The 12,739-nt window shown below is 40.7% G+C and overlaps 1 protein-coding gene across 3 annotated transcripts in view; it reads right to left on the bottom strand.

Annotated features, from left to right (window-relative positions):
• EGFR (epidermal growth factor receptor) overlaps window positions 1–12,739 on the bottom strand; it is a 150,053-nt gene that overhangs the window by 40,635 nt on the left and 96,679 nt on the right. For all 3 annotated transcript variants that reach the window (XM_042834243.1, XM_042834244.1, XM_042834245.1), the window contains 3 exons: window positions 4,859–5,010; window positions 2,845–3,031; window positions 1,819–1,953 (listed from right to left, as the gene is read on the bottom strand). In XM_042834243.1, coding sequence (XP_042690177.1) covers window positions 1,819–1,953; window positions 2,845–3,031; window positions 4,859–4,939 — 403 coding nt within the window. In that variant the 5' untranslated portion in view covers window positions 4,940–5,010. The remainder of the gene's footprint in view (window positions 1–1,818; window positions 1,954–2,844; window positions 3,032–4,858; window positions 5,011–12,739) is intronic.

Below are 12,739 nucleotides of genomic sequence, written 5' to 3'. Positions count from 1 at the left end.
ATAGCAAGCAAGTGCAATACCCTGCTGATCCGGCAAGACAAAAGATGAGTATTTTTCCCAGGTACAGGAATTTCAGCAACTGCCCTTCTGGCTCTCAGGCTTGGATTTGCATAAAGCTGCAAGTCACTACTGGCTTGCATTCGGGCATGAGACAGATGCTTGCTGCAGGCCATGTGGAAATGAATGTTTCTGAACAACATGTTTCTAAGAAGAAAACAAAACCAACTGGATTCACAGGTAACTGCCAGCTATTCCTGCCACAAAACAATTTGACTTGTCTGAACTACGCTCTCCTCCTGCTCTCAACCAAAAACATCCCTCAGCATAGGTCTGTGCTGTCACTGGAGAGGCATCGGTACAGATATACACCTTCAATGTTCAGCACTGGGTTCTTGTTGCTAAGCATCCCTTTCTTATCTGCTTTCCTCCCTCTTCCTGCTGTGTGTACTCTTTCTTTTTTTTTTTCCTTTTTTTTTTTCCCTTTCAGTGTCAAGCAGTGTCCCAAAGGAATAACATATTTTAGATTACAGGATCACTATCACCATCGACCATAAGTGGCTTTCTATGCAGACTAATCTGGAATTTACTACACCGAAGAGACACGTCATATTAGAGTAATTCCTCCTGCTAGTGGCACGTGATCCTCCCCCCGTTCACTGCTGATCACATAGCTGAACAAATGTCAGTACTTGTCCAGGAGTCGACTGATTTGCTCTGGGACTGAAGAACTATGTTTTTTTTCCAAAGTTAAAAAGTTAAAGGTTAACTTTCCATGATATTCAGAGCCAGGATCCTGTGCTGACTTGCACTGTTTGCAGCAATGCTAGGTTACATTTGGGCTCTGCAGCAAATATGTCAACACAGAAGTTGTCGATTACACAACTAGAAGATAAAGAAAATATGTTTCCCGCCAGTTTACAGTGCCAGAAATGAAATGCTCAGAAGTGAAAATAAACTCCTTTCCTTGAAGCAACAGGGGATTTCACAAGAACTCACAAGGCTCAAGGATCCAGGCTCTTCTCAGTGACATCCAATGACAGGACAAGGGGCAATGGGTGCAAGTTGGAACTCAGGAACACATAAATATGAAAAAAAACTTCTTTACAGTGAGGGTGACAGAACACTGGAATAGGCTGCCCAGAGAGGGTGTGGGGCCTCCTTTCCTCCTTTTCTGGAGACATTCAAAACCCTCCTGGCCTCGTTCCTGTGCGATCTGATCTAGGTGTTCCTAATTTGGCAGGGGGATTGGACATGATATCTTGCAAGATCTCTTCCAATCCCTGATATTATGTGATTCTGTGATTAGCGTGAGCCTACCTTAGGCATATCCTACACAAACTTTTAAACACATGCGTATCTTCTTGCTCAGATTTATTTACCTCTTATAATGACATTTTCAAGGATTTTTTCATGCATCACAAAACATAGGAGTTTTTTTACAGCACTCTTGATAGAAAATTGTGCCTTATTGCAAAAATGTGAAGGTGCCTGTATAGCTGCTTTAAATTTAAAGACTCCTGGAAAACATGCAAGTGCATGTTATTCTCAGTTGTGTGGCTATCTTTGAAAAAAAGCATTCATAAGGTACTGCGTGGAATCAATAAAAATTTCTTTGAGCTATGAGTTAAGGACCTAGACATGACAAAACATTGAATCTCATGTCAGTGATGAAGAACTGAATGGATTTCCCTCAGAACTGGATTTGATGGCTCTGTGTATAAGAACTGGTGGATATGAAATCCAAAGCTGAGAGTTTGGTTGCTGGCTCTTCTCTCTGAAATGAGGAAGCTCATAGCATTTTGGTAAATTAATACTTACAAGAAGAAAGATTGCTTGCAAAGTCAAGTACTGTGAGAGGCTTCCTGCTTGTATCGATGATGTCATTCCACAGAACAGTGTCCATGTTGCACAGTTTGGGATTGTTGCTGATTTTAACACCTCCATTGAGAATTTCTGCCATGAAGAAAAAACACTAATGAGTGAAGCACCTTTCTTAAGTTTTCTCCCTCTCTCTGTGATTTAAAGAAAGGGAAACAAAAATCAGATTTCTTCATTTCACTCACACTATGCTGACAACCTGCACAGCACAGGCACACTTGAAGTGCAACCAACTCCAGGCTCAGACTGACAGGTTCTGGAGGGGTACCTGCTGTTGGATGCCACTGAGAAGCCACTACATATAGCTTTTCACACAGTGACACGTCCAGAGGCCACTGACTTTGGCAGACATAGCAGAAGGTAATGTGTTTTCACCTGCTTCAGCTCATGATTGAGTCTCCTCATGCAAACAATTCTTTTCAGTGTGTGCTGCTACAAAGTCTGTAATAAATCGGTATGGCAGAAGACTGAGCATATCGCCTGTTCTGCCATCCGCTACAGTGCCTCCACTGCAGTGGTTGTGATCGCTGATAGAGAGTGAATTAGGCATCTGCTAGCACTGATGGTTTGCACAGCCTGACCCATCAGCCAGAGACTGTATGAGACCCCAACTCTGCAGCTCTTCACATACCACCAGCTCCCACTGGAAATTAACAGAAAATAGTAAATTACACTAGAATTAAAAAAAAATAAGAAGTGATGATTCTTTTCCATTTTGGGGATACAAATAAATTTCAGCATCCTATTGATGCTTTGGACTTCGTGTCCTTTTGTAATGGCAAATTATGAACTTTCTTCATGTTCTGAAAAAGGCTGTACAGCTGGAAAGCGAATAGAAAAATGGAAAACTGCACCCAGTTTTTTAAGCATTGACTTTGAGAGTAAATCTTCAATTTGGTCTTGATATCAATAATTTAATGGTCTAAGTTTACTTACGGGTGCCTCCACCTTTTGCCCTGGTCTTACCTGATAGCCGTTTCATCGGCAGCTCTCGAAGTCCCTGGGTTTTATTCATGTGGTAATTGGATAAAACTGCCAGGGCGAAAGAGTTGTCGTAAAGCACATTCCCTCGGATAATCTGGAGGTTTTCTAAGGGAATAACGTCCACCATGTTAAGTGCAATGAGCACATAGCCTGCAACCTCCTGTATGGTCTGAGAGAAGAAACAAGACACTTAATCCACAGCATTTATAAACCATCTTTCATTCTCTTGACAAGGTTACTTTCCTTCTCCCACTCCCCCAATGCAATCTTTGAATTTTAATGAACAAAAAAACAGTCTCAGAAGAACTAAGTAAATTGGAGAACAAGAAGGGACTACATGAAAAACGAAGCTGAAGAAATGCATCTTCATGTTTGTATTTTGTGCTTGATTAACTGTGCTAAGCAGGTATAAAATGACCCTAAAAGTAGCTAACAGCTGGTCACTACCTGTATCTTGTTCCCAAGCAAGTAGGCATACTCAGAGGATGCAGGAGAAGAGGGCAAGCACATATGATATGCTAACTGTGTATGATGCTTTCTCTGAATATTTACCTTCAACCATTTGCAGCACAGACGCTTCACCTGATTAAGTCTTATACTTTATCTTCTATGCCTCTTCCCTAACCAGCACTCTAATGCTCAACAGAGGGGAGGATCATGCAATCACCTCTCAAGCGATAGACGTTTACAGGACAACAAGACAACTGAAACGCTGACCATGGATGTAGGTTAATTCCTGTCTTGTACTGTGAATTTCTATCTTCTAAAAAAAATCCCTGCAAATGAAAAAGCCCTCAGGCTACTTAGGATATTCTTCTCTTCTATGAAGTCTATTAGTGAATTTTCAGAAGACTTGTTATGTTCCTGGAGACACTGATCTTCATGGCCAAGCAGTGCTTGGAAAGAAAAATGGCAATACCATCATATTTATGACCTGTATGTCTGAAACAACTATTTTCTGATGTTCATGCTTGCTATTGCAGTGTTTTTCCCTTTCTTTGTTCTGTGAGGAGGAAAGCTCATGAAAATTTCTCTAAACTCAGATGACTGACCTGCTTATTCAGATCCACCATAGAAGAGTTCTTGGTACCAGACACACATTTTTCATGTAAAACATGCATTTTCTCCTTCTGCCTTGTTCTTTGTAAACCTCCTAATCTGACATACCAGGGATGCCAAAAGCAAAGCATTTAAAACTTCTTTAAAAACATAAACCCTAATGTGCAGTGCTGCTGCCATTAGTGCATTCTGACAGGGGGGAGCAGAACTGTACCCTTTACCCAGTGTCTATTGGTGGGGAACCTGGAGGTGCCAATGACAGACTTCTCCTCCTCATGCTCTGGCGGCATTTTAACATCCATCCTGTCTGTTCTCTTCCCAGTTGGCTGTGGTAGCTCATGCAGTTGTGCACAGAACAAATGTTGTGATGGGAATAGTCTGTGTGTTAAGTGCAGAGGATTACCTTGAAGGTCACAAAAAGCACACAGCTGGTGCAGAATGCAGCTGCCTGCTTCCTTGGGACACAGGTGCTGATAGATGGTGAGGCACTCACCATCACGTGTGGAAATGGATCACAGACTGCAGAGAAGGGTAACAGCCTCCACACATCAAAGCCTGCGATCAGTGTTTGCCACTCACTTTGCCATTTGTTTTGCCCTATCATATAACAAAGACTTTTGCCCTCTCAGAGGGAGACAAAGGGTAAGCATGTGATAATTTTTGAAAATTACAAACCCATCTGCAACCAAAAATAGGCAACCAAAATAGGTCAGGTCCACACTTGAGAAGCTATTTCTCAAAGTAAATGATTTTGTGTAATTGGGCTGAGCATAACCTGCAGCCTACAGACATGTTGTGACTGTGATTTGCAATATCTCTGACAATTACTGTTCTTGGATCACTACAGCATTTTATAGATAGATAGATGATCCTTTGCACTCAGAAATGCAGTAAGATTCCTTTACCGAAATAAGCCATGTTGGCCGAAACCACTAACCTTAAGGAAGGAGAGATCACGGTTATGCTCCACGTAGGTAATCTCCAGGTTACTCAGTACCACTTCGCAGTTGTTGTACATTCTCTGCAGGCTGGTGAAATGGTCTTCCACGTGCCCCAGCTGGGTCAACTTGTTATTTGTCCCTTGACATACTGTGGAAGAAAGAAGAAAGCTTCATGAAGGAAATCAAGATCAGCTACGGAGAGTTGAACAACTCCAAAACGTGTTGCCCATCCAGTTTTTACAAGAATCACCGTAACTGAAGCATCAGCACAGTGAGAAACACAGATGTGTCTAATGTGCATGAACCTAATGGCAACAGCACTGGGAGCATACAATATTTCCTAGGCAAACAGATGCATCAGCATTATAAACAGGCAAGCCCCAGAAACTCTGCACTCATCCATCAAACATTAAAACGTCTTTATGTTATTGCAATATGGAGGAAGGGAGAGTAATACATAAATAAATCCTATAGAAGACTTCAAAACACCTTTCAGGTAGAAAACTTCAACCCAACTTGGCTCTTGGGTGGAATCAAAAGGAGGCCTTCATCTCATCATTATTATAATGTATGTCAGGCCTGATCTCAAGAAATTATGCCTTCACAGAGCCATAATTTTGAGAAACACCAGTTACAAACTGCAACACCATTGTATGGGGTGCCATAAGGCAAATAACAAATATACTTGACAGAGCTGGATACAAGTTTCAGAGGGAAGACACCTGTTGAAGATTTACCAAACAATTGATGTTTCACTAGTAGGAAAAATAACTTAATAATCAATGATAAAAAAACATACTTATCTACTGCCAAAACCATTCATTGAACACATCTTACTTCTCAGTACAGTCATCACCATTAAGGAGCTACAGTGACGAACTACAGACGAAATACTCTTCATCTGTGTTTGAAACAGGTCATTCACTTACATTCTTCAGTTATTTCTCATTATACATCTACATAAGCATTATTGTATTTGTGATCAGAGTAGCAGCTGCACGTGGGAGCAGCTTAACACGGACTGCGATTACACCACCTACAAGAGCATCAAGTGTAGAAAATGACCCTGTTTATATTTGCCTCAAATTTCTGTAATGGATGAGAATTTCCTAGGCAGGATTTTCTGCTCCAGTTTCAAAGTTAAGTGTTTAAATGTGTTCATGTTTAAAATCTGCATCTGAGTTCTTTTGCATATGGGGATCACAGATTATTAGACAGAGACACAGGACAGGTCTTATTCTGTGACATGATCATATTTCGAGTGTATAAAGTTAGAAAAATTTTCACATATTGGTCTGCACTGGAAAATGCACTGCTGTTGGGGATGCGAGTAAAGAGGCCTTGCACTGTTTGGAAAAGTAGGAGTCCTACCGACTTCTTCTGGAATTTTAAGCAATGTTATTGTCCAGCTTTTGCCCAGGGATTAGGGAAGAACACAAAACTATGCAGAAGGTGCAGTTTTTACACAGTTTTTACAGCTTGAATTTAAAGACAGGTGGAAAGAGCAGCCCTCTATGGCCTTGTCTTCCAGGCCCATGCCTACCATCTACCAACTAGGCAGCTGTGGAACCAGAGACAACCAGGTCACCAAAACGAGCCCTAGGGAAACAGTTTGCCTGCAGATCTATTGACTTGAGATCACAGAAGAGCCAGAACTCTGAAGTTGGCTCAGTTGACCCAAAAAGCACAGCCTTTTTCACTGCTTTCTAGCTCTGACACAGCAGGCTGAGGGCATGGTTCCTCACGCACTTCTCCCTCTCTCATGGGATCGCTCAATGAATCGTGCCAAAGAGTTGATCCAAACCCCTAATAGTGCAGAACAATAAATAAGTAAATGAAATGAAGGCTTTTTTAGCTCAAGAAAGCTTGTCAATTTGGGTCACCGTGGTGTTCCATGTACTTCTGTATTGCAAACAGCTCTTACAAGGAGAGGGAGAGGGCAGGAGTACATAGTCAGCAGAAGGACCTTGCCAGTCTGTGAGGTCATGAAAGGAAAAGTAGACATAACAAGCTCTAAAGAGGCTTCAGGTTGGTCCACCAGGACTTGCTATCTTCCCCTGTCCTATGGGGACAGACAATTTTGATGGCTTCCTACCAAACATGTTTTAAACCATATGCAAAATACGTCCCCTCCATCAGGCGCATCATGTCCTCTATGCAGTAAACAGAAGATAAAGGACAAACGTTTGTTAAGATCTGGGCAGCAAAAGTAAATAGTTTGCTTCTGTTAAGATTTCAACAGTATATGGCCAGCAGCATTCTGATCACCCCATAGCAGCTCCCCTCATAATTTTTTGTTTGCTCAAATACATATGGGGCCAAACACTTATTTGCCATAAAAAGATCTAAGTGCATAAAAAAAGTTAACTTAGTTACAGTAATACCAACCAGATGAGCACTAGGGTCATAAGTAGTATATGCTGAGAAAGTTGAATCAAACAGAAGAACATAAATCCATGGAGCAATGTTACTGAACTCAGGCTAATCTGCTGCCCAATTTCCCAAATAAAAGGTTTCGAAAGAAAAGAGAATGACTTGCTTAATAATAATACTACCTATAATAATACTATCCTGCAATTTCTCTTCTTATGGAAACCATGCTCTGAAAAGATACATGCTATAATTATCTGCATATAATACATGCATGAACACTATTCTGGCCAGAGGGGAAAAGAAAAAAAAAACAAGACAAATTACAGATCAGAATCTTCAGAAATAGGCAATGCAGACTGAGACTGCACGTATCAGGTGAACATAGCAGGTCATTTCTTCTAGCCTATGCTGAGCATCTGCACGGGTCAGCAGGCAATAGAGGCAGTCCAGCACAGTGTTGTACTGGCTGCCTCAGCAGAGGTCAAAGGGGGGCACGTATGCATGAATGGATGGAGGAATTATGATTTAACATCTGTTCAGATTGATCTATTTGCCCTCCAGAGATTTTGATGCCAGCAACATTTATTATATACTTTTGTTTCAGTGAGTAACAGAGCAAACTATCCAGTGTAAGGAGAGGAGGGAATGGATCCTTCCACAGTACTGCTGAGTAGTGTGGTAGCATACTCTAAACAGTAAATCCCCAATGAGGACATTACGTGTGTCTCCAGCACATTTTAGATAAAAGTGAGAATGAAGAAAAAACTGAGCAGTTTTCTGATAGCAATTCAGGGTGAGATTGTTCCCAGGCAGAAGGAAAGCTGAGATCCAGATCTGAAAAGTGGGCTGATCAGTAAAAGAGGGAAGTTTTGCTCTGAGATGCTGTGTTACTGTAACAAAAATGCAGCCAGTGTGGAAATGTTGTTCCAGGGCAACAATGTGGGACACCAGAGAGCAACTTCTTTTCTATGGGATGTTATTCTTAGCAAATGTACTGGGTTTCCTAAATGTCAGTGTAGAGTCAGTGTTGAGTAATTTACAGCATTACCTCCACAAATGGCCTAAAAGTAATGCCTGCTCCCTACTGTACCTCAAACTGAGCTGCAAAGTAGAATTTCTAGGTGATGCAACCTCTGCAACCCTCTGATTCTTCATCTTCTAGGACTATTGGAAAGGTCATTGGTTTCTGCTGAGTCTATTGCTGTGCAAACAACTAGGGTAAAACAAAAGCATTTCCTAAACTACATTTTTCCACTGGCAATTTTAGGGGCACAGAATGCACCCAACCCTCTGCAATGCCAAGTGATTATATCCTCCCAAATTCATTCAATCTCAAATTAAATAAGCTGGTCCCTACAGTGATCGTACTGATACAAGAGAAGTCTGTTTTCTACTTCTCAGAAAATCTCTGATTACTGAAGCACCAATCCTGTCATGCATATTTGTCCCACACTTGATGAAACCCTGGAGAATGCTCTGAACCCAAATTATTACCAATCCCCAAATCATCAGTTGTTTCTGTTTGTGTTTTGACTGATATACCCTCTTGCTGCTCTGACACACACACTGAAACAATAACTCAATAAGGCAATTTCAGAGACATGCAAGTCCATTTCCATGCTTCGTACACCACTGATAGCTCTACTCCACATGGCATAATAAACATATATGTTTTTTCTGCATCTTTTCCAGCCACTAATGATAATGCAAAACCTGCAGAAAAGAGATTTTTTTGCTTAATCTGCCAGAATATTTCTAATAAGTCCCTTCTTCTCACTCACTTGCAAGTTCATTTTTGATTCATTTCGGCATTTCTTGGAAGAGCAGTACCTTGCAGGGGTCTTCTTCCAGATGCAGAGCTGCCTCCAGAGGTCAGGGAGGAAAATGAGTCTCGGTCTTCTAACATCAGTGATGCCCAATACTAATTCACCTCAACCAGAGTGTGGAGAAAGAAACACTTCAATTGAACTAGAAACATTTTGTAAGAAATACTGATCAGCATGCTTATGTATGGGCAATCACAGATAGGAATGGCTTTGTGTTGATGTATTCGCCCCTTACAAGGGCACCCACTGACCTTTTAGAACTTGATGATCTTTGAGGTCTCCTCCAACTCAAGCAGTTCTATTGTTCCCTACTAATTAAGTGAGGATCCCCTCGTGTATTCAGGCACAAATCTGGACAGGTCTTGTACGTTAGACTTTTTTTTAACCAATCCCAAAGCTCTCTCTTACAGCTATTGAACAGCTCCCCAAAGGCCCTCCAGATAGTTGTGGAAACCTGGTATGTGCAGAACTAGCACTGTTAAATGATTGAGATAACGGCATTTAAGATTATGAGGCAGAATGAGAGCAGATAACTCATTTGTAATAATTAATAACTATTTCTGCAAAGAAAACAGGAATGAAATGTCAGAGACTCAAAAAAGAAAGTGACGTTTTGTTATACGTGATTATTTATATAGTAATACTTTACATATTCCTCAACGTTAGACAGAGACGTGATGGAGAACTTCCCGTATTACTGAGTTTTGAGTGCATTTTTCATACTGAGTCAGTTTCATGGGGGTAGAAAGACTACATGACACAAAAAGAAAAAGCTGCTGCAATGTGCTTTGAAAAGTTGCAATATGGAAAGGAAAAGCTAGAAAACAAGTGAAGAGTGCTCAGATGCTGGCAGATGTTTTCCCTTGAGAACAGTGATTGCAAATGTATACAACAGCTAAAAAGACCAGCCTAATGTCAGCACTTGGGCACTGGAAATGTCACCACAGAATACAATCATTTTTGCACATACTCAAATTTGGTAATTCGAAGCATCATGAAAAACAGCCACATGTGGCTGTTTTAAATCCATACTCAAAAAGAGTAGTTTAGAGTAATGCAACTACTGAGATTAATTCAGATTTTAGGCACACTGGGAAAAAGCAATGATAAGAGCTCTTAAAAATACTTTGACAGAAGCTAATCCTAAAAGTGACCCAAAACTAGAGCCACAGCAAAGAACAAGATTATGCTCTAAAAAAAACTTTTCCAGATGGTTTCTTACTTCTATTTACTTGATGAAAGTAACTTTTCCAGCTAAATCTAAAGTCTCCCCTGCTCCGATTAGGAGTGGAGATCTGCCCTTTGATGGCAGAAGTCACATCCTAAATTGTAGACACAGAGGCAGCTTGACAGACGGATGATCTGATTGCCTGTATCTCCGTCTAAAAGAATAGGTAATAATATAAAAATCAAAATCATCTTGCTCCTCAATAAAGACCTCTCCAAAATAGAAGCATTTCTAGCATTTCTACCAATAAGAAATTCTGTCTTTTGAATTCCCTATTATTTTTTCCCTCGATATTGCTCACATTTTTGTTTTTCTTCTCTGTTGTTAATATTTAATTCAGCATGTATATTCCCTAATGTTCCAAAATCAGTCTTTCCACTGGCTTCATTGAGAATGGGATGTGGGATTCAATTCTCTGATTGACAAAGATGAAGAAATAATAATGAGAGTGTGGGCTAGTCCAGCATTTAAAATTTCCCTCCAAATGCCTTACAAAACTATTGTAGGAGGGATAGAGCACAAAACCATTTTTTTCTATTAAAAAATCAATTTCAAAATGTAAATAAGGGCGAGGGTTTTTGTTTGTTTGTTTGTTTTTCCTGGGGAGGTTTTCTAGTGAGATCCTGAAAGGTACATGATTTTAGACCAGTTTTCCTCAGATAGCTTTGTCAGTGTTCTGTAGGAAATCACTGATGATTATGACTGAAGATGACACAAATGCTGGGGCTCTAAATAATAACAAGAGGCGAGTAACCTGCACAGGTTGATTTGTATAACTTAGGAAATCAACCTCTCTGAATGACATTTATCTGAATTATAGCCAAAGGCGAGGTCTCACATTAGACTGTAGGGCATGACTAGAAAATGGGGACCTAGGATGCAAGCTTCCTGAGAAGGACTTAGGGGTGAGCAGTGCATAGCTTGATGCACAGTTACTGGATGCATCAGCAGGAAAATACCAAGCAAGTAAAGACCTGCAGTCAGCATTCATCCTTAGCTGTGCCCTGGTGTGCTGAGAGCAGAAGCCTCTGCACTAGAAGGCTCTCCAGTCTTAGTGAAGCAACTCTTTGCATCATCGGAAATGCCCATCCTGGCTTCAATCATTCTCCAAGATGGGTTCCCCAGACTGATGAGCTGTGCTGTACACCTAGGACTTGGCTTGTGCATGGGTTTTGGTTTACTGGAAGTGCAATTACCAATGAACTCAACAATGAGATACTGCTACAATAGCAAGGAACCTACGATGACAAGGAAACTTCATATTTATCAACTACTGTGCAAACACATATGCAGAAATGATAATGCTTTGTAACTTTTACACACCAATGATTGAATCTACAGAAAAACACACATCTCTCCTATTCATCCCCCAACGCTTTTAGGAGAAACTCAAAGCCACAATTAACACGTTATTTAAAGTCAAACTTGGATGTGAAGTTCCCCCACAGCAGTTTCTCTGTGTGAACTTGGCAGAGCACAGTGATGATCTTATAGTTCCCAACTTGGAGTGGAGCAATTGAACGTGTATGCCTGAAGATACAAAACTCTTCAAGTTCAAACGTGTCTTAAGCAGCATACTGCATGGCAAAGCAACACCAAGCACTGCAAAGAACAATGGAATTTTAGAAACAACTTGAAGGAAATCAAGAGGAAAAGGCAGTGCTGGTGGTGCATTTGGTAACAGCAGATGCAAGCACTTCAGCAGGTCATCCAATAGGAAGCACTGTCCACACATCAAATAACCTCGCCTTTGTTTCCTTATGCTATGTCAAACTCACACACTGACAAAAGTAAGTTCATTCAGTACTGCAAAACAACCTTACTGTGAATCCAAGGAAGAGGCCCTGCGTCCTCCTAGTGCTTTTCCCACAGATAGCCCAATCAGGTAGCATAGCTCCTGGTCAATAGCCCTTCAGCTCTCCAGTTTTGCTGCAAATGTTCCAAAAGTCTGCGTAAAGGCCAGCACCGAGTGGCCAGAAGACCTACAACACAGCTCACTGAGCCTTCAATCCTGAGAGACATGCACGGCAGGGGTGTGGCATTTCGAGATCTACGCCAGAATATATCAGGAAACAAGAAGATGACAACAGATACACAAGCTTGTGCCTTGTCATCTGAGAAAATACATTCTTTGTCATTTGTTCCAGCAACATCCAAAGAGCAGCAGGGTTTTATAGCACAATACAAAGAAAATGTGCCCATGACAATGTGAGACCAGTGACTAATGACATCACAACTGAATTGTTTAAAACAGTCTCAAAATGAGTTAAAACTTGGGAAACAAAATTTAAAACATGAAATGATGCTGTGAACATTTTATCATGAAGGGTTTCTTAATATACTGCAATTGCATATGTCCATTTGCACTTTCCAATTAAAAGAAAACAATTGTTTCTCTTGACTTATGCTAATTTTGAGCCTTTTATTGTAACAAATTTTAACCTTTACAT

The sequence above is a fragment of the Centrocercus urophasianus genome, unplaced genomic scaffold (genome assembly GCF_019232065.1).
Source record: "Centrocercus urophasianus isolate 14NV4802_14NV808 unplaced genomic scaffold, USGS_Curo_1.0 seq_44, whole genome shotgun sequence".
Taxonomy (NCBI): Eukaryota; Metazoa; Chordata; class Aves; order Galliformes; family Phasianidae; genus Centrocercus; species Centrocercus urophasianus.
Note: the sequence above shows the minus strand (reverse complement) of the source record. Positions and strands in the feature narration are given on the sequence as shown.